Raw genomic sequence first — 22,581 nt, 5'->3', positions numbered from 1 at the left:
AGCTGGATCCTTTACTGTCCGGTCACTTTAAGAAACATTTTTTATTATTGTTAGAGCGGTAACTGTAAACTTGATCATTTATAATCTCATTACTGTGAGCTTTTTCTTTTTAGTGATTGATAATGGATCATGATATTAGTACTGTTCAACATCACTGCTAGTTAAAGAAAGGGTGCAATTGTTTATATAACATGTTCAGTTAAAAACAGAGTGGCATACCATGGCTCTTAGGGTGGGTTTGTTCTAGTGATACCAGTGCTTTGACTGTCAAGTGGTTCCATTACAATCTCTTGTTTTCACGAACACCATAATTCTGCATTAGCACTTATTGATTCAAATGTCTTTCATACGGAGACTATGTACAAGTACTGACTGACTTTTAATGCTTCTAAATCTCCAAGTTATGGAAATATTCGTGCGGCTGTACATTGTTGGAATTCTTGACTAGCAAGCTAAAAGTAAAATGCCTAAAACATGAAACTTGGCAGAGACACAGATAAAGTCACTGCTGAGGACTTTGCTTTGAAGAAATTTAGTTCTGACTTTTCAGTATTTAAACTGTCTTGCACAAAAAATAAAATAAATCTGAAGTATATTGATGTCATGTATATATTTTATTTATATTAATTTGTGTGTGTGTATATAATTAGACACTTGTTGGTTCAATAATATAAAACACTGCAAAGCTAACAAATGGGTATGTGGGGTTTTTTTCCCTTACTCCTAAGAAAAATCTCCCTGCCTCAGAGGGAGAAACTGCAAGGCTAATGCTGTAATTGTTTTGGGTTTTTTTACTTGGCTTTTAATATTGCAATAAAACAAAGGGCAGAATTTGAGAAAGCTTCAAATTTGCTGAAATGATGATTCCTATTAGAGGCCAAAATATGTTCTAAGGGTCTGGAAGACCTATTTGAAGTTGTTCATGCAGCCTACTTTTAGCTAGTTTCCAGAATGTTAGGGGTGTGTTTTAGTTGTTTTTTTTTTAATTATTTCTTTAAAGATGCACTGTAATTTGCTATGTGTCATAAGCTGTCATTGCACATGCTTTATATGTCCAATATACAGAATATCCAGGATGCTCTTAGTTTTGATTTTCTGGCATACTAGTCCATCATTTTGAAGTTATAATAACAACTTTAAGGTAATATTTGGTGGCATTTGAAAACCAACATTTTAATTCCACTGCAGTTTAGTAATAGCGTTGATGTTGCAGTTGGCTGTGCCGCAGCATGACCCAGCACAGCAAGGCTCGGTGGGTGCTCTGTGGCAGAGGTTGCAGGTACAGAACCATAAAGCATGAATTCCTTTCAGCTGGAAAGTTGCAGAAAAATGTTTCTGATAGCTCTTAACTGGGTATAGTCTAGAATAAAGTTGCCTGCGGATCAAAGTGAAAACATGAAACAGGCTAGACCTACTGGCAGCCTTTCAGCTTCTTCTCCTCCTTCTTTGCAGGGTTTATATTCTTCTACCTACCCCGGCCCAGCCTAGGGAGCCAGGTGCTTGCTGCCAATTAGTCTTGTCAAGACAGCCCAGAGCTTCTCTTGACAAGCCTGACTGCTGACAGCAGCTGTGGGGTAGTCTTAGGCAGGATTTTAACCCCTTGCTTGCCAAATACTTTGCAGGTTAAATCCCCTGGTGTCATTCTGCAGTTATTAAAATATGCTTCTATTTTATGAAAACACATTTTATACGGAAACTGATCTAAGGTTGCCAGTGGTGCTGTAGTGATAGAATTTACTTGTTAATTTTCAGGCATGAAAGAATGTAAGCTGGTAGTTAAGTCATTATGAAGGTCACCTTATAAGTTTGTGGATGCTATCAGAACTGTCCGTCCCAGGCCACCTTCTGCTTGATGTAGAGCATAGCTGTAGCTGGAGAAAACACCAGGCTGGTCCAGCAATTCTCTTCTCAGTAGCTTAAAGTTTAACCTCTCTTAAGTATTGCAGTGGCACAAGGGAGTTAGACCAATTTATAGGTCATCCATTAATATAGTTGAACTGTGAATTACAATGAAATGTTTCATATTTTTAAACATTTAAAGTCACTTACATTGCTGCAAAGACAAGATCATTTTTAGTTGGGGAATTTTCATGAGTTGTGTTGTCTTTTACATGTGCATATGACCCTGCTTCTATGAAGGGCTTTGCTCCAGTAATGTTAGCAATGAACAAAAAATGCAGATGGTGTCCATAAAACCTCAGTGAGTTTTTAATTTTAATCAGAAATGGCAAATTAATGAACTGAGCAACTTAGCAAGAGGTTTTGTTTGTTGGAGGGTTTTTTAAGTGCATGTAGCAATATTTAGTCTTCAGGTTAACACTAACTCCCTTAATGTAGTTCCTAAGAAATGACAGCTTAGGCTGTCACTCTTCTCAGTTGTAGTTTGAGAAACTTTTGAACTTTTGGGTCCCATTTCACTCAAATTGGAAGGAAGGGTGGCTTTGTTTATATGTCTTGCAAATTCTATGAATAACAATACTGCGTTTTCCTATGTAGTCGTCATTGTAGATACATCGCTAGAGAAGGACAAGTAGAACTTTATATATCAATTTTAAGTAGTTGCAGCTAGCTAGTTTGTATTAGAGAATATGATCTTTTGTTTGGTCAGATAGAAAGGAAACATGGGAAGTAGCCTGGTGCATGAGAAGAGCTCTCTGTGTACAAGTGATGCTTGTAAACTGGTGGGGGGCAAGGGTACAGTGGTGAGGGAGAAGCATTAGGCAGGCTGCTGAGGTTTTGAAAAATGTAGTGAGAAGAAATAAGACTCTTAAAATGGTATAAATTGATCCCAGAACAGAGAAACTATCTGTTTGCAAAATAGCCAATTTGCAACTGAATGAAATGCTCTGTTTACAAAATATCTTAAATTGGATGTTTCTACTGAGTTAGTCAAGGATGTGGGATATGATTGACTCGTCTTTTCAACTTTGCTTCCAATTTCCTTTGCTTTTAGTGAGGCGTAGCTATTAAGGTATGTTTTTCCTTAACTTGGAACTCCCAGGAATTACATATGAATAACCATTATATCAATTTGAAACCTATTGATGTTTTAGAACTTGATGGTGAAGGATATGCTTTGTTAGTGTTCTTAAAAGTAGAAACAAATTCTGCCCTGTTAGGGAAGAGCTCCGTAACTTTTTTTCAGAGTACTTATGGCTTTTGCAGAGGTCATCACGAGGGCTGCTGTACTTAACTGGAACACTGACTGGAACCATTTATTCTGCGCACATGAATTTAAAAAAAGTATATCGGCAGCTTCTGTTTGAGGAGAGTTAAACATAGCAATACAGAAAACATTATTTCAGCGAGTCACCAAGAGTTCGTTTCCATCACGGATACCTTACTTTGCTAACTTAATGCTTTTTCTTTTACTTTTTTAAATGTTAAGGTGAAGTTATAAGTTGCCTACGTAGGGTGTGTGGAGGTAATGTTAAGGAAATTGCTTCTGTTTAATGCTGCTTGTGTGGGTTTACAGGTTATAATGAGTGGCCATCAGGATACTGCCTAAATGATTTCAGTGTGTCTTTAGTTGGAATTATTTAATATACATCATTGTCTTGAATTTGCAGAGCTTCTACCATACATACCTACCAGTATGTGGAGTTCTCAGTAATGTGTATAGCATTATTTCTATATTAATATCTGAAACTTATACTTGCTGTGTGTAGTTCTGTGGTGCTTACATAATTAGAAATAGTAGCTTTGTTCATGATGGTTGTATTGTTATCCACTAGACTTGTGTAAGTACAGGGAAAAGAGTACTTCAGAAACAGCTGTCTCTTTATTTTTGGTTCACTGTAGTTCACGTTCTGTTCTTCCATTGATTATTTTTCTGTTTCAGGGATTTAAAATTTTCTGAAAAGAAACTAAATGGATGGCAACTGTACAGTATTTTCTAATCTAACATGTGAGCACATGTCCTGACATTGTCCTCTTTTGAAGCCCAAAACCTAGTAAGGGGCTAAAAGGATGTGTCCCACTGTTCGAAATATCTTGGAATGGTATTGTTGAACTGAAGTTACCAATGTGTAGTTGCTTGGAAAGAAACTGGCAGAACATCAGATATCAAAGCTAAAACTGTTTTTTGCTCACTGTGAATCTGTACTGAGGAGGAGGAGATTGCTACTTACTTTCAGGTTGGAACAATGGCAAAATACTACTGTTTTTGACTTGACAGTCTGCGGGCTTAAGTCCTTGAAATTTTTAGCTGTCCCTGTATTTTAGCAGGATGCATCAAGCCAACTCAGCATTTTATTTTTGAAGTAAACAATTTCAGTGGCTGAAGTTGCAACATGAACGTTCAAAGCAGTAGCTTATATAAAGTCCTAATCTCTCTCTTTGCAGCCAGAGCTCCACAGCTCGTTAATATATAGGCTTCAGATTGAGGTTTCTCTTCAAAGTAGCCATCTAAGGTCTTTATATTGTGAGCAGAACTAACCAGTGCTGCCGTGGAAGGAAATACTCTTGCCCTGGGTGCTGCTTCCTCCCTCCTCATCTGCTCCTCCCTTGTGTTAACATGAATGTTTGTACAGGAGTCATAAACCAGATGGAGTAAATGATCGAGACTTTTTCTGAGAATTCATTTTAGTCTGGATCAGTTCCTTGAGCTGGTTGACTGAGCAGCCATATGGTGTACAGACCACCTCCTGCACCAGCACAGGTGGCCAGGAAGAGGCTGATGCCATTTTTTTTGGTTGCAGTGCTGACTTACGCCAATTTTGTGTGCTGTTGGAATGATGGCTCAGTATCTTTTACCTCTTCTTGGCAGGTTTGAGTTTTGAATTGGGGGTTCAGACCTTCAGATTCATCTTTCAACGCAACTGTGCTTCCAAATTATCAGAGCCTGCTAGGAAAAAAAAAACAGTAGTGCTTTGCCCTAATAAGGCTTTCATGAACACTTGAGACACTTGGCCCCTTTACCTTTTCTAGTTAAAAAAAAAAAAAAAAATAGCAGCCACCTCTTCCTCCCGGCCCTCCAACTCAGTTTTTCAAGCTGTCTGCAGTAAGCACATTTTTGCGTGTGTGTATGTGTAGAAAAATGTGTGGTTCTACTTAAGCCAACATATTCCTTGTTTTTTAAGAAATGTTGTCTCTGGTATTACAGCAGTAATTCATTATTTCTGGAATGTGTAATGGAAGGGAGGAAATTGCTTTGTAATCCTTAGTATTGCCCTTTCTTCCTTCCTCAAGTGGGTTGCTTTCAGTGGTAGGTGTTTGCCAACCTTATTCATTTTGACTGAATAAGGTTGAGGAGTGCTTATGTGAGCAGCTTTGTTAGTGCATCCCGAGGAGCAGCAGCCTATAGCAGGCATTTGGCAATGTGCAAGTAAGACGTTAACCTCTTCAGCGAGCATACCTTAGTGGAAGCAGATGTCTCTGATAATCGAGTCTCTCCTCACTGCTAAGTGAGTCTTTTTTTAAAGTAAAGAACAACCCAAATAGAAGTGTAGACTCCCTTAATTCCTTTTACTTCTGCCTCCATGGTCCAAGGTGATGCCTACCAGTGTCACCGAATGTGCTAGCCTGCTTGCCTGTGCTGGTGCTAGCACTGAACTAAACAGTGTGCAAGGAGCAGAGACTGGTTACTTTTGCCTCTTTCCCTCTTTCAGGTTACTGGGTTTTTTGACTTGTAAGCTTTGTCTGGTTTTGTTTTCCTTCAGTGTTTTGTCCTTGTTATCTTTCAATGTTTTAAAGCTGTCATCATATAGAAACACCAAAACAAAGAATCTTGTAAAGTCTTGTTTTTGAAATAAGCGTACTACACCTGTTTTGTAAAGGGTCATGCATTGTGCATTATCAGCTTTTGTGAAGCTTATACATTTTTAAGAGTTAATATTTTGAACATAATTTACCATATCAACTAACTTTTAAATTGGGCAACACTAGGAGAGTGAAACAAGTGTATTGTCTTTAGGACAGAGCACAGCCTTAGCTTTGTATATTCCTCCTAGGAAGTCACAGGAGGAAGGTTCTGGCTAGATCTTGTGACACTTCTGGAAAGCATGGTCTAGGTTTTCACAGTAATCTATTAATATGTGGGGTATTTCAGGATTACAAACAAGTTGTAACTATTGTCTTTATTTAATTCATAGTGCGTAAGTGGTTTTCCTAGCTCTCTTTGTAGTTTCATCATTTGTATGCTCAGAATACTTGAAAACTACACTCACACAAACTTCATGGCTTTGAACGTCTCTGAATTTACTGCAAATGGGAATATAGTGTTAAAATACTAGTGCTCTTGGCTTCTGTAATCCCTGAAGAGTGCTTACTACTTTACTTTAAGATAACTTATGCCAGTTTGAAGTAGATAGAAGTAATCTTTATTTGAAAAGAGATTGTTTTAGGAACATTAGTATAACTTTTTCTTAGAAAATCTACTAATTGATGAATTTGCTTTGTGGATTTTGGTGGAATTAAATTTTCTGTTTCAGCTACAGTAACTGCTAGCAGTGCTCCTTCGTAAAACGGGGATGGCCTTAGGGCCAGCTCCGAAGTAATTTGTATTTTGTCAACCTTAGCACTGCCACAAGAGATCTGGGAAACCTCACATCTGTTGCATGTTGATTTATACTAATTTAAAATTGCTAGATTGAATGTTAAATACTTTACCAGTGACTTGAGTTTTAGTGTAACACAAGGTTGAGAGGTTTGAGACAGTCCTCCAAATTCAATAAACTTTTCCGTTAGTGAAGGATGGTTCCCAAAGCAACTGCTCCCTCCTGGAGCCACCAGGCCACTTGTCCAGCAGGCTGTGTCAGCTGGCCGGCAATGCTGGTGTGATAGGCGGCACGTAGCGTTCACGTTTCTGAACAGAACTGAGGAATAATAGTGATGTATAAAATGGAGTACGATTAAGCATGACATTTCAAGATAAGCATCCATGTCCTTTTTGTATTTTTAGTGAGTTGAAATTGTTAGCATGCAGCCCCTTTGCCACCTGTGTCCAGGAATACAGCATTGTGGGTTTCATTGGGAATGCAGGTATGCCTCCCGAGGCCTGAATGACCTAATGTGTTAAGTAAGGCACTTCTAAAAATTGTATAGCCCTTATGCCAGCAGCTTTATCTTTCGTTTGCTCTGTTGAGGCCTTATTCTAAAGCAATTATAGTAGATTTTACTGTCTTGCATTTTGTAGACTTCCTAGGAACATAACGGGGAAAAAAGAAATGGGTGTAAAACATTAACGCTGCAAAAGAAATTTACTTTTGCTTTAATCTTTGTTTTGTACTGAGATCTTGTAACTCTGTTGCTCTGTGGAAAGGTTACTTTCATGGAATCTTTCAATACTAGTAGTATGGCCTAACTGAAAGTGTTTCAACAATTTTAGTGCTCCCAGAGGAGAATGGAAACTCATAATTTTTAGTACTTTTCTGACATTAGTCTGGAGTTTCTGCCTAGGAATAGTAACTTTTAATATTCACCTAGTGATTGCTCAACCCCATAGTTTTTCATTCCAGTAAATATGCGTCCTATTTGAATATTTTTCTTCCTGTTGTGCTTGTAAAGCTTTAACATGAGTTCCCAATGTTTTCTGTTAACACTTAGTGCTGTCCTGGGCTTGGTTCTAGAGTGGAGAAGCAAATTATTCTCCTCTGTCCTGTTACTTTAAAATTTCTGACAATGGTACGAGCATACTAAATCCCTCAACTCCTCTTGGATTTCTGAAAAACAATGATGATTATTTTAGGAAAGTGCTGACCTACTCTTTTAATAAAGAACTTGTCTTGTATTCCACTTACTTTCCCGTTTTTAGAATCAAGGTTCATATTTCTCTTGCTTCACAATCATATAACATCCTTGTGGCAAGTACAGCAGTTGCTTACCTGGAAAAGTAATATTAGAAAAGTGTGTATTTTTAGCTGCCTTTTGATGTGATATAGCAGCTGGAAACAAGGAGGAGAGGCAGTATGAGGTGATCAGACAGCACTGCCAGCCACAGCTTGGGAACCGCTGCTTTGGACTTGAGACCAAAATGTGGGGAAACCACTGTTACAGGCCTGAGTATGGCCACTGTGCCTGGCGCTTCAGCGATCCCAATGCTGTGGCTTCGCTCTTGATCCTCAAAAGCTTCATTTGAGGGTACTCCCCTGGACTCTATTTGGCAAGAGTTGTTAATGGATGAAAAACAAAGTTCTGTGAAGCTTTTTGGTTTTGTTAATATGCATTAAAAATATATGAGCAGGTGGTTGCATGCACACATTTAATATGTAATTAGTACCAGTGACTGGTTGTAAATATCTAAATTAAAATATATTCTAACAACTAACAAAAATACCATTTTTCTCTTTCTGTAGTAATCATGTCCACAACTCGGAGAATGAATCTAGCAAGCTCATGTTGAGGTATAATCTCAAGACAAGATACAGTGACTCATATGCTTTTCTGGGTAAGAAGGGTATCTATATCCTCTTGAGTTTGACAAAAACTAGTTAACCTCTTAAATTTAACTTGTGAAAACTACAGTCTGTCAAGCCAGTATGATGGAGGTTTTGTGGGTGGGGGGGTTTGTTTGGTTTTTTATGTTCTTGAATCTTTCTGGGCAAGTGTAGAGAACTTTCCAGCTATCTAACAGTCTAAAGACATTCTAACCTAATAGCGTAATGGAAGAGCAGTAATAAGCAATCTTAGAATAAAAGACACCACTAAATAGTGTATGACTGGTTAGAAAAGTAATTCCAGTTCATTGTCACAAAGATATGTACAGTTTCTAGCCTGATTTCCCAAGGGAATGGGGATTATATACTCTCTTTTCGTTTTCCCTTCCCAAAAATGTTCAACATCTCTGTGACTAGGAAGTGAAAGAAGTGTACAACTTGAGAGAAAAGTGGGCAGAAGTGAACCTTATAGACACTGTGTTGACAGGCTGGCAGCCAGACATCATGCGCTGCCTCCTGGTCAGTGTGGATATTCTGAGACACCGCAGACAGCTATGGTTATTGCCGTGGCATGATACCTGGGTGTATGGTTTCTACAAATCTGTACGTGAGCTGACTTTGTTAGTTCTGCTGCTCTTAGAACTCCCCCGGTCCCTCAGCTTGGTCCAGACAACTCCAGGAAAAACAGATTTAGGATTTATTTTTTTTGTTCAGGAAGACATCACTTGCTGATGTGATTACACAATTTCACTTTTACGTATGCACTGAACTCTATAGCATCTTCTGTGTATAAGATTTCTCTGCAAGTGTCTCCCTCCTTAATAACTACTAGGGTGTTACTCAGATTGTCAGTAGCACTGTGTTCCAGGTAGCTTGTACCGGTAGTCTCCAGAGAATGTTAAGGCCTGATTTCCCCACTTATCCCCCCACCTCCCTGCATCCACACTAAATTCTTAAGGTTTAATTTTATGGGATTGGATGTAGATACCTAGCTTGTTAGGTTTGCTGAAGTATCTGAGGAGGGGGTGGGGAAGAAAGCCCCTTTTGCTTTCTGTTCCTGTAACAGGTGTTTCAATTCACTGTCCTTTCATGATTTTCATGTAAGCTGTACCTCTGACTCTCCCTGGTCTCAGTGGATTCTGCTATAAAGTCATGGGTTTACAGCTGTCCTTCTGTCTTAAGGGATTTCTAGTTTGGATTGCTAGAGTATTGCTTACTCGTTTATCATCCACATTATTTCATGAGACTTGGTGCATGCAGTAACTGCTGCTGATTCCTTCCTAGCTGTGAACAGAGAACAACTGCAGCAACAGGACTGTTGCTTCAAAATACGGTTTCCAAAGAGCAAAGCAGTTTCCATTAAGAGTTACGTTAGATAAAGATGACATGTTTTAGTCATTTAAGTTTAGCACTTCTCTCGGAACTTAATTAGACCTGATTTAGCTTGGCATTGCCTGACTTTTTTTTAGTACGGAATTAGCCTGTTTCTGTCTGTCCTAGGGCAGTCCTGTGTTTTTGGCAGTCTTGTTCCAGTTATCAATTTTGGTTTATAAAGTAGTCGCAGAATACACACTGCTAATATTTTTATCTTTTTACTGTATCTTCATGATTCACTGTCATTGAATTTCTGCTGTGGAGCTGCTTTCTTTTTAAGTGCTCTTACTAAAGATAGAACAGCTCCTTGGGCTCTTTCATTCTTTTATATCTGTAATAAAACCAGACAGTTTGGGGTTTTTTTTTTTTGTTTCATATGTATGGCTTTTATTAATATAATGGAGACTTTATAATGTTAAAATTCTGCTGATACCTTACAGCCTTTCCTTGTCTTTTAGTGATTGCTTCATTTAAGAATGCTTTCCTCCTAAATTTCTGGTTTTGTGCTGATTTTTTTAATCTTGTCAGTTAAAGCTTGGAATTTATTTGACCTGCAGCTAGAGCTTTTGCTTTTAAGTGATGTATCTGGACGTTTGCAGTGCACTTCTTGGATTTCACTAACAGCTTTCATAGTTTGGAGTGATTTGAACAGTTCTTTTTCAGGATCTGTTTTATTGCTGCTTATTGGAAGCTTATCAGGGAGTCATACCTTACATATGACTTATAAAGTCTTCCTAGAACGAAGAGTTTTAGATGGCATATTTCCTGTCCATCAGATACAACTATGCAGACCTACATATGTGCCTACAGAAAAATGGGAAGGCCTGCTTGTAATTTCCCAAACATTTTCTTCATGGTGATTTTTCTAAATAACCGAAGTGGTGGTGTGATGCATGTCACTTCCACGTAACCATACAAACGCTGGGGCACTTTTTCAAAAGTGGTGTGTTCAATTAACAGTTGTCTTGTGTCCGTAATTTAATTGATAACTGAAGGTGTGTCCTCATTTTTTTAAACTATATATCTATTTTAACATTTCTTTTCCTCTTGAATTTAGATAACGTAATCCATGGATAAAGTGGGAAAGATGTGGAACAATTTCAAATACAGGTGCCAGAATCTCTTCAGTCATGAGGGTGGAAGCCAAAATGAAAACGTAGTTGTGAACTCCAGTAGTTGCTCATCTGCTAAAGAGAAAGCTATCCAGATAACTGATTTGGCTCAACAACAACCCAGCAGCCCTTTGAGAGAAAACATAGCTTTGCAATTAGGTTTAAGTCCTTCAAAGAATTCGGCAAGGCGGAACCAAAACTGTGTCACAGAAATTCCTCAGATTGTTGAAATAAGCATTGAGAAAGAAAATGACTCGTGTGTCACCACGGGAGCTAGACTTGCTCGAAGGGACTCTTATTCTCGGCATGCTCCTTGGGGTGGGAAGAAGAAGCATTCCTGCTCTACCAAAACCCAGAGCTCCTTGGATACTGAAAAACGATTTGGTAGAACACGAAGTGGTTTGCAGAGGAGGGAGAGGAGGTATGGGGTGAGCTCCGTCCATGATATGGATGCCGTATCAAACAGGACAGTAGGCAGCCGTTCTCTGCGACAGCGTCTGCAAGATACCGTTGGGCTGTGTTTTCCCATGCGGACTTACAGCAAACAGTCCAAACCTCTGTTTTCTAACAAAAGAAAGATCCATCTCTCTGAACTAATGCTTGAGAAATGCCCTTTTCCTGCAGGCTCAGATCTGGCTCAAAAGTGGCATCTGATTAAACAACACACGGCGCCTGTGAGTCCTCATTCAACATTTTTTGACACATTTGATCCTTCCTTGGTCTCCACAGAAGACGAAGAAGACAGGCTCAGAGAGCGACGTAGACTTAGTATTGAAGAAGGGGTTGATCCCCCTCCCAATGCCCAAATACATACGTTTGAAGCTACAGCACAGGTAAATCCATTGTATAAACTGGGACCAAAGTTAGCCCCTGGTATGACTGAGCTGGCCGGGGACAAAAACATAACACCTCCAGGGAACTGTGACTCTGAAGAGGACACAACAACACTTTGTCTGCAGTCACGCAGGCAGAAGCAGCGTCAGATGTCTGGAGAGAGCCATGGCCATATCAGCAGGCAGGGGGCTTGGAAAGTGCATACTCAAATTGATTACATCCATTGCCTTGTGCCAGACTTACTTCAGATCACAGGTAACCCGTGTTACTGGGGTGTGATGGACCGCTATGAAGCAGAAGCACTTCTGGAGGGTAAACCCGAAGGCACTTTTTTGCTCAGGGATTCTGCGCAAGAGGACTACCTCTTCTCTGTGAGCTTCCGTCGCTATAACCGATCGCTACATGCACGCATTGAGCAGTGGAATCACAACTTTAGTTTCGATGCCCACGATCCCTGTGTCTTTCACTCCTCCACTGTTACAGGGCTTCTGGAACACTACAAAGACCCTAGCTCTTGCATGTTCTTTGAACCGTTACTTACTGTATCTCTGAACAGGACTTTCCCCTTTAGTCTGCAGTATATCTGCCGGGCAGTAATCTGCAGGTGCACTACGTATGATGGAATTGATGACCTTCCTCTACCCTCAATGTTACAAGACTTTCTAAAGGAGTATCACTATAAACAAAAAGTCAGGGTGCGATGGCTGGAGCGGGAACCTATAAAAACAAAGTAAACGGAAATCAGAATAAGCTTCTAGAATACGCTTTTTTGTGTGTGTGTTACGGTTTAACTGCAGCGAGCGCACCAACAACATCTGGCTTTTCTGCAATATCCTATTTAAGCTGAGTGTTAGTATCCTGTCAGATGCTGCCTGCTGTTAATCCAACTAAGTTGTGATGCCTCTTGGAAACAATAAGCAGACACAATTCTGCACGTTTTTCATTAAGGCCTAATGAAAATATTTTTGCTAATTTCTAAATATTTTGTTTCCCTTTTATAGCTGTAGTAATTGGATGAAGAAACTATGAGGCATTTTCCATGGGGCATTCATGTAATGCTAATAAAGAAAGGCTTTATTAGAGGAGCATTTTTGCTAATAACTGAAGTATTTTTTTAAAATTATCTTCTTTAAAACTTTCCACTACTCAAAGTACTAATTTAGCTCACAAACAAGTTTCCAAATACTAGTGAATGAGAGTATTTTCTTTTAATGAAGAGCAGTTCATTAGCAGCAGTCCATTAAGAGGTAATGGAGCTTTGATGCTAACAGATGAATCAAGCTTTTCTCAGTGTATAAGGTTTCTTAATCGTTAAGACTTGAATATGCCTGCTCAGTACTGTAATTCTGTTTTAAACACTTGGAGATTTAAGTGGCATTGTTAGCAAAAGTAATACTGTCCTGGACAGTTAAAATACCTTCCAGTGTGAATTACTGATTCAGTGGCAGGACACGGGATTAGATTATTGCCATGGAACAAAAGGTTGCGCTTTTTTTTTTTCTGAACAGAATTTGCTGGCCTGACTGCTAGCAACTTACAATGGAAGGTAATAGTGAAGAGGAAAAAATATGTTTGATTATTTAAAGACATCTGATATTTTTGTGGAGAAAATGACAAGTGACTGAATTATTATAATCAGAATACAAAATCTGACATATCTGAAATAGATGTCAGGTTTCAAAGGTACTGTTACACTTTATTTGTAAATATCTTTCCATGTTTTAAAGTAATATGCACTGATTATAGTTTCAACAGGTTACTTGGAAACAAGATTCTGAGTTCTGTTTGCTTATTTAATCGGAGATGGAACTTAAAATAGTTCTGTCTTAGACATTTTTGCACTAAAAAATTTATTGGAATGCCCTGACCCCTTTTAATGTTTTGTACCAATTAGGAGTGCTCCCTAGTTTCTTTACCAGCTGCTACAGTGTGTTATTACTTCTCTATGGCAGTGACCTGTGCGAGGTAGGGAACATTTTGGCTGCAAGTACAATAAACGTTATTCTTGTATGCTACACTAACCCTTCTATTGATGTATTTTTCTGCTTGCTGTGCCTTGTTCTGGCTTTTTGTGCTAATAAAGTACAGTCCGTTCAGTGTTATACTTGTATATCTGCTCTGTTTTTATATATTCACGTAACTTGTAGCAGTTAACTGAATTTTTAATAGGCTTTTCTTAGTACTTAGTATAGGTGATGCACAAATACTGTGCCATTGAATATTGGTTGGTCAGCACATCATGTTTCTGGGTTTTGTTACATGCTTACCAGAAACCTAAGTGTACACCATTGAGTAATGTTTCTGTAGTCACGGCAAAGTAATGGACCTGTCTGCAGGCATAGAGCATTTCACAGTTTTTGTAATGTAAAGGATAAATGTTAAGCAAAAAGTATTCTAAAACATTATTGATCCCCTTTAATGGTTGCTGAAGGTGTTTCAGCTTGTTACATAGCTAACTGCTAAGCTTAATGTTTTGATACTCCCCACTGAGTAAGGAATGGCTATTCCTGTAAATTGACAGTACAGCAGTGGCATTTGTTCACTTTTAGACTATTTTAATAAATTAGATGTACACACAAACTGGCCAAATGTCCTGTTTTTACCAAAGAATACTGTCAATTTATGTTGGGGTATTTTTTTTTAGTAAAAAAACTTAGAGTGGAGAGGTGCAATTTCTGTTCTATCAAATATTTATCCCAAGCTATGATAAACCAAAGTATTTGACAACTTCATCTGAACTTAAGTAATGTATACATTTATGTTGGTAGAGCTTAAAACTTTTACATCACCAGTGTCATCATTTTTTCTTGAACTCACAATGCACCTGAAGGGGAATGATTTAAATAATTTTGTAATGACTGGAACAGCACTATGTAGAAGCTCATACTGCAAGGAGTTAATCTGAAGCACCCAGAAAGCACTTTAAAACATGTGTTTATATGCTTGTGGAAAAATTGTGATCCCGTTATGCATTCTTTGTAGTAGCTTATCTTCTTTCATGTGTTAAAAGACTTCAACTGTTAAAATGGAACTTTGTTTAGAATATGTAAATACTAAGTTTGTGTAAGTATGTGTACAAATGTGCTAATGATCACTTAAGTTTTGAACTGTATGTGTGTCATTGGATATGCAACTCCTGGCTTAAAATCTGCTCTAAGCATAAAAAGAGGGAGGGGAAAAAAAAAAAGTCACCAGCATGAAATCACACCTAAGTGTACCTTCACTGTGTCATTCTCACTGTTCCCTCTGTTGGATCTGAATTCCAGATGAGTTTACTTTTAGATATTGCTTTCAATATTAGTATCATACAGTCAACCCGCAACCAAGCTTTGTCCCAATGTAGGGACCTGTTTTTTGTTTACACATGTTGCAGTTGCTTGTCATAAACTAGCCCATGAGATTCTAATTGTGACATTATCAATGTGTTCAGGAATACACATTCATTTAATTTTTTTATCATGTGGTGGAATCTTAAAAAATAAAAACCCCAAACCCTTATCTCAGAAGGTTTGCTCTTGCATTTGTGTAAATAATCTTTATGGAGAGGATTTATTGCTCCCTTAAAGCACTCCAAAAAAAAAAAAAAAAAAAAAAAAGATTATTTCTCTAAAACTTTTTAAAGCCTTGCTTCACTGAAATATACAGAATAACTTGGTAGTGTGGTTTTTATCACTTTTTAAATTACAGACTTGAGTGTTGGCCACTCAAGTTGCAGTGTATTTCCTCATGAATACATTTTTCAGTTCTAAAGGCACTAAAATGTTAGTATGTTGAAAATGCAGTTGATTCCTCATTTCTGTTTGAGGAGTATGCGAGTATGCTTTAACTTTTAACCTGGTTTTGTTTAGAAAAACCTTTACACATGTAGTCTTCAAAAGTTGTGTACAAACCACTGATTTTTATCTTTGTTTAACAAGATTCGATGTAGTAAGGTATGCTAACAGGATTCCAATCTAATTTGGTTACACAGCAGATAAGTATTTGAGCCTGTCTTGCAAAGTGTTCTTTCGAGGTGATTCTCATTTCTGCAGAAAGGGCTATAGAAAGGGCTTACTCGGTAGGAGTATTTTGCAAGAAATCTTACCAAGAAAGTCAGCATCAGCTCCAGTTTACAAAGATATGGAAATAAAAGTAATTTCCATAGAACGTGTTATCTAATGTTGGAAAATTATTGTGTAAATAAAACAATGTAATTAATGCATTAACATACAGCACATAGCGGTTTTTTACTCTTAACTTGATCATTGTAGAACAGAATTGGATTTAATGCCCTAATTTTTTTAATTCCAAAACTTTTTAGTAATCTATTTTATGTCCCCATGGAATTGGAGAGAAATAACTATACTATATTTTGACTATATATGAGGGTCTGCGGGTTGGGGTTTTTTATCCGTTTTAAAGGCATTACTCTTCTGAAAATACTTTTAAGGACATATAGACACTTGTCCAGATAATTTACTTGTCAGAATGAAACTTCCCTTAAAATAAGTTACAAAGCCATGTTTTGCATTTATGTGTTTTAAATTTTGTGTGTATTTGAAGACTTGTTGCTTACAAAACAATAGTCTTTAAATCAGGAGCATGTAGTCTTTGGAAGACCTGTCTGTGTATCCTTAGTGTTTGATAAGATGAATTCAAGCCTTTGCTAGATGTCATCCTGGCAGTCAGTCACATCCTTAAGTCCGTATTTAACTTCAAGGTTCTGCACTACTTGAAAACAAGCAAAGATTCTGAGTTTCTGTGATACGAAACCAGTTTGCTTTAGTCTCCATGTGCAAGCCAAAATATTTGCAGAATGCTTTAAAGCTTGTCTCTGCTGCAAAGTTGCACTTAAGGCTGAAGCTGTCAAGTCAGAAGTTGCTGAGTACCAGATGAATCTGTGGGGAGCATGGTTCTTTGTTTTTCAAAGCTATCTTGAAATACAGTATTTAATGGAAAAATATGAACTGAATCTTCTGTGATTCTTTCTAAAATAACAATATTTGTCTCCTTTTTAAACCGTTCACATTTAAAATTATGAAAGCACTTTTTGAGTCTCGTTTTCCTAAAATGTTGTTGTGAAATGTATGTGCCAAACCTTAGGCTGCAAGAACCTATGTAGTCCATATGTATATGTTAATAAGATGCCTCCAAGCATGTGTGTGTTCATTGTCTTTTTTTGAAGCTACCTGAAGTACACCAATATGGTGAGCATTAATATATTGGAATTCTAAAAATTCTCTCTAACTTTGTGCGTGGCATGCATTGCAAATAAAAGGACTATTTTATTTGTATCTTCAGCTTTATTTATATATTACAGCCAGTTGATTGGTGTGTGTTTTCCTGCTATTGCCACACTTGCCTGAGCAGTTGTCTCCTGACTGTGACCAAAGGAGACATTTTTGTTCGTAGTTGCTTTTTAAAAGGTCTTACAATAGACAGAAATCAGTGGATTTTTAAGTGTTAACTCTTGCAAAGCATGGTGTAACACTGCTAACTGTTCCCCCTTTTTTGCAATATTGATGTACAAAGAATCATTTAGCTTGACCATGGGTTGTCTGCCAAATGTGGTTGACTTAGTATGTCTGAATTTTAAGCTTTTTTTCATTGTTAATTGAAAATTCTACCCATAAGGGCTTTGAAAAGAAGAAGTCTTGATGTTTTCACAGCAAGATGCATAAAATGTTGTGCAATGAGGTGAGAATCTCTTGAAGGTGCTTCTTAAGAAGTTTCCCCGCTCTCACTATGTCTTAAATCAAGACTCTGTAAAAGAAAAAAGCTCACCTCTTGATGACTTTAACCTTACAATCATTTAAAGACTGAAAATAAATCTGGTGCTTTCACTTAATTTGCTTGCATGTTGCCATACTGATTTGCAAGAATCGTACAAGAAGCAAATTTTCAATCTGTTATTTCAATGAAGCATTGCCATCTCTTCTTTTCATAAAATATTCCATTTACAAAACTTCTATTTCAATAGGATTTTAACCATCTTGAAATCTGTTGTTATCAAGGTAACTGTCATGTATATGCTTTTCAATTTGAATAAATGTTCACTTTGTAAATTTGAAGCTACAGCTGTTACCAGCTAAGTTTCTTAGGTACCAACAAAATGTATTTATGAGCTGAAGCTCCTGGTGCTTGACCTTTTTTTTTTTTTTTTTTTTTTTTTTTCTCCTGTCTTCAGTAGGAAAAAAATAACATAATTGTGTAAGTGTGATATAGCTAATGTTTCAGATCTCCTTATTAAGCACACAGCTACACTGACAAGCAAAAACATATCTGAACTTGCTTGTCTGGAGTAAAGCAACCTCTTATTTCTCAGCAGGAGTTGGCAAACAGGAAGCAGAATTAGGTTTTGTTCTTCTGTGAGCAGCTGTTCAGTTGAACATGGGGTGTGCTTCCTGTGCGATAAGGTGTATTAACTTCTTAGAGCCCTGGGAATTTTAGTAACTGTTGGATGATAGAAAAGTATTTGGCTGCTTTGTCACTTCTTGCTTTCGTACGTGTAGTTTTGCAAAAGCATGAAGAGATGTATTTATTAAAATTGAATCTATGTAGTCACGAACTGTATAAGCACTACTTTGTAATATCTTTACAGAGATAGCAAATACCTACACGATTATATTTAAACTGTTTGGGGAGAATGAATAATGACACTGTGGGCACAAATTAATTCAGATTGCACTATAAACTTTCTTACCAGAAGCCTTCATTCTTACAAGAAACTATGCGATCGCTGCACAGAAAAACTGTAGCTTTTGATGATGCGCTCTTTGGTAGGTGTCCAAAAAAGCGGCACCCAGACGGTCCCTGGACCTTTTCCTGACATTCCAGTTGAAGGGGCCCTGGCAGGCCCGCCGGGCACTCGAGGAGCTGGCTGGCAAGTGTGTCGTGCCAAGCGTCACCCGATGCCAGCACCTTGTATAACTGCGCTGGTTTAGGTCTCCTTAGCTTAGATGTTTTTTTAACCCGCTACAGCTTAAATGTTTCTCCACCCTGCCTAATTTGTCTTTGTTGTCTGGTTGCCAAACTGTCTTGCATCTTAATATAGTAAGAAAATAATGTGATTTATGGCTACCCAACCGGTGTATTAAGTAATAGATTACTCTGTCTTAATAAATGGGGTATAAACTACCATACTGTTTTCTTTTTATATTTGTTTGGGAGCAAAAAGCTGTGGGTTTAATGAGTTTGTTTTAAACTCTATACTGTAAATACATATTTTTACTAATGTTTAGTTATCATACATGTCAAAGGGATAAGTAGTTAGATCAAAATAATCAGTAACTCATGTTTATCCCAGTCCATTGTTACATCTAAAAAAACCTGAGCGAAGAGACCCAGAGACTGATAATTATAATCTTCAGGAGTTTTATACTCTGAAGTTCCAGAAAGCTCTTAATTTATCAAGTTTTCACTTAAATCTCGAAGGGGTTTTCTCCCCAGTTGTGGGCTGGATACATGTTTCTGTGACATGCACATGTGTATTCTGAAGCACAGCTGCCGTGAGCGCAAGCTCGGGAGCAGGCGTAGCTGTCATCCTGCGAGCTGAGAGTTTTTCCTTTGTGCCTGGTGGGAGCTACTCCTGAAGCAAATTGGCGCAAACTCATAGATTATGAAAACTGGACAAAATGCTGCTGGTGAGGGGTTATAGCTGGGCACGACAACAGCCTGTTGTCGTGTGTGACAAGCTGAAAAAGTGGTGTGGGCTGCTCTGTGGAACTATTTCGGGCTTTTTAATTTGTTAATTATATATCTTGTAGAGCATTGCTCCTAAAAATAAATTCAGTCCAGGCTGCTTGGAGTCTCTGTCTCATCACTAGTGAGATAATAGAAAACCAAAACACTGAGAACAAAACTGGGTTTTGGGGCTGTTTTATGTAGGAATTGCCTTTGTAGTTGTAGCTTCATTGAAATATGCAAAAGGTTAATTGTCTTAAACTTGGCTGAAATAAATCCATAATTGATTTATAAGTGAAAGTCATGGGAATTAACTTACCTATTGTAGTGTGTTTGAAATATGAAGCTCTAAATCTGTTAAACTTTTGGCAGAGATTGTTATTTGTAATATTATATCATTAAGTATTTTGAACATTTAGGTAAGGAAGATGCAGGCACGGTGATGTTTTGAGTTTCAGAACACCAGGTGGCCTGAAGCTGAGATGTCTAGAATCAGTCTCTTCTGTCATTTTCCCTAGAGGAGGGATTTCAGGAGTCTGGGAAAGCTGTTTTGTGCTGTGACTTCTCAGGATGTCAAAAGTACGTGAGTATCTAGAATAGAATGTATAGGTATATAGAATATAGGAAAGGCGCTAGAGTGAACATGGATGACTACACCAGTGCAAGTTGTGCAGAAGGGAATATGTGTTGGTCGTCTTATTGTCTGCATGAGCGTTTCTTTGGTTACGCAGATCGAATGCTGAGAAGCAACACAAGAGCTTTCTGCACAGTAGAGATTCCTGAAGCAACGTTACTGCCACTGAACCCAGGGGACCTGGACAAATGAATCCTTAAGAAGGGTTTGTGGTGTCACTTCACCTCTGAAGCAGCTGGTGGTGTGAGGAGCATTTGTGTGGTTCCACGTCTGAGCTTCCCAACAGTCTATGAAGTAGCTCAGGTGTGGGTGAAATAACGCCGGCATGACCTGCTGGCGAGACTGTTCTCACTTCACTCTCTCTCATCAGGTGTCCCGTGGCCTCTGGGAAGTCAAGGTTTGTAAACCTTCACTAAGGGCTTTCATAAGTCTCCCCTTAAAACTTACCAAAACTAATTAAAATTGGTGTTTATATGGGGTCTCTAATCTTCAGAATAGTGTTAGTTGTAGCTCTCATCTGTTAGGGGAAATACGTAAATTCATCTCAGTTTTAAGAGTGGGATACAGACTTTAAGGTCACAAACAGCTGCTTGGAATCAGATGTGCTAGATGTGGGGTGAGTTGGATGTGTTGCTGCTCACTAGCTTGGATTTCCCTTTAGTGAGAGAAGAACGAGGATACTTGATTCATTTGTGAGGTAGCTCGTACTCTGGTGATGAGCAGCATAAGAGAAGAACTGGTCTGCATTATTTGGGAATTCCTGACGCCCTTCACTGAGCAGCAGAGCTGAGGTAGGTATGTGTCCACTCTCAGTATTTGTAATTCAGTGTTTTTACCTAAGTGGTAACTGACACGGTATGTACAACACACAGGCATGTAGGGTGCTGAGTGCCATGTGCCCTTTGTTTCCTAACCCAGCCGTTCCTCGAGCCGTAGTTTGGGTTTTCCCTGTGTAAAGTGTTGTTTTCTCTTTGCAAGCTGTGTTGTGGAGACCGGGGGTTTTCGCCTCCTCACACCTGTCATGTTCCTTTTTGCATCCAATCTGATAAGGCTGATAACCTGGGCGCAGTGTGCGAGGAGAATTTCCTGGCATGAGCCAAAGAATTGCTGAGATTGTTATCGTTCTGTATACAGAAGCACCGTTTGTCTTCAGTTTCATTTTGTGCCAAGAAGAGAAAAGCCAGACTTTTTCCTCAAGCGGTTCATACTGTTGGGTGTGCGGATGGCTGATACTGAAGCTAAATACTTCCTGCCCGAGCAATGTATGTAAGGGTGCTCTCCTTCCCTCCTCCCCAGTCTGGTGCACGAGTTGTGTACTCTTGGTTGGAGGACACTTTCACCCTTGTTCTTCTAACTGTCCAGTTGAGCCAGAGCTATCAACTTTTTCTTTGTAACCGAGAATTTGCTTGCTTGTCTCTGTGGGCATGACTTTGCATAAAGGCTGTGGCTTCAAGCTGTTCCAGATGTGCCGGAGCCACTGATGACCGTCAGATGAGTACTGCCAGTGTTTATGGTGTTCAGGAAAAAAATGGTGGGAAGCATTCTGTGAGTAGAATTTTATTTTAAAGCCAAGAGTTTGCAAGAAGCATCAACAGCTTTCAGTTGTTTTTTCTGGTAGACGTTAGCTCCATCTTGATTCCATGCTGCAAGGACTCTTAATCCTTATGCTGGGTCACCTCAGCTAGATTTTTTTTTTACATGGGAGGGGAAAGGAAAAGCAGGGGGAAAGGTACTTGTAAATAATTGCAGCACAAACTTCAAAAGAACTATTTCCAAGACTGGTATCTGTATTGCTTCAAGACCTTCTGAATTTCTCAGGTGTCTGGTACCTCTCACAGGAATTTCAGACTGGCACCAGCTCCAGAGATACAGTTGCCCAGAAAAGTTGAGTAGTGCCCTGAAACACTGCTTGGCTGCGGCTCTTGGTAGATGCCTCGGAAGTCACTTTCCAGCCGGTCATTGCATACTGCGCTATGTACTTCGTAGACATTCGTGCCCTCCAGAGCTTGCCCTAGGTCCTGGCTTCTGGCAGTTCAGACATTTTAATGAAGGTCCCATTTCTAATCCTTGTGCTTCTCTCGGGATGAATGCCACCTCATGAAACAGCTTAAGATGGTCTGAGGCTCTGAATGTGGCTCAGCCTCCCATTGCTTCCTGGGGAGACCTATTGTAAGTGGAAAGAGAGAGCCCCTCGGTCCCCGCCTCAGACCAGGCGGGGAATGGATCTAGTGAGCTGCCCTGCTTTCCATCCCCTGTGTTACTACCCTCCAGAAGTCTCAGGCTCACAGGAGAAAATCTGGCTCGGTTCCCGCCTGAGTGAGCCTGTGGACCAGATCCCTGTGTCCTAATGGGGCCAGTTCTGACGTCCCCCCTGTCATGTGCAAGATGGATTCTGCCCAGCTGCCTTGGTTAAGAGTAATTGAAAAGGGCTTTCCTCAGGCTGCCTTTCCTAGAGTACGGAGACGTCGTCTCTGCAGCCATATCCTGAGCGGTTTGCATTCCCAGCAGCATGGGGAGAATTTCTGCACTATTATTGTCCCCTTTGGGTCATTTCAAAGGGGTGCTCTTCCTTTTCTCAAGACAATGTCTT

The 22,581-nt window shown here is 39.0% G+C and overlaps 1 protein-coding gene across 6 annotated transcripts in view; it reads left to right on the top strand.

Annotated features, from left to right (window-relative positions):
• SOCS5 (suppressor of cytokine signaling 5) overlaps window positions 1–18,812 on the top strand; it is a 93,423-nt gene extending 74,611 nt beyond the window's left edge. For 3 of the 6 annotated variants that reach the window (XM_037405343.1, XM_037405342.1, XM_037405341.1), the window contains 2 exons: window positions 8,295–8,386; window positions 10,807–18,811. In XM_037405343.1, the coding sequence (XP_037261240.1) occupies window positions 10,819–12,429 (1,611 nt within the window). In that variant the 5' untranslated portion in view covers window positions 8,295–8,386; window positions 10,807–10,818 and the 3' untranslated portion in view covers window positions 12,430–18,811. Of the gene's footprint in view, window positions 1–4,852; window positions 6,982–8,294; window positions 8,387–10,806 lie in introns of those variants that run through there. The other 3 variants (XM_037405345.1, XM_037405344.1, XM_037405346.1) reach the window with 3 other exon arrangements.
• The last annotated feature ends 3,769 nt before the right edge of the window (window positions 18,813–22,581 follow it).

The sequence above is a fragment of the Falco rusticolus genome, chromosome 12 (genome assembly GCF_015220075.1).
Source record: "Falco rusticolus isolate bFalRus1 chromosome 12, bFalRus1.pri, whole genome shotgun sequence".
NCBI lineage: Eukaryota > Metazoa > Chordata > Aves > Falconiformes > Falconidae > Falco > Falco rusticolus.
This window is presented reverse-complemented; position numbering and strand designations above follow the sequence as displayed.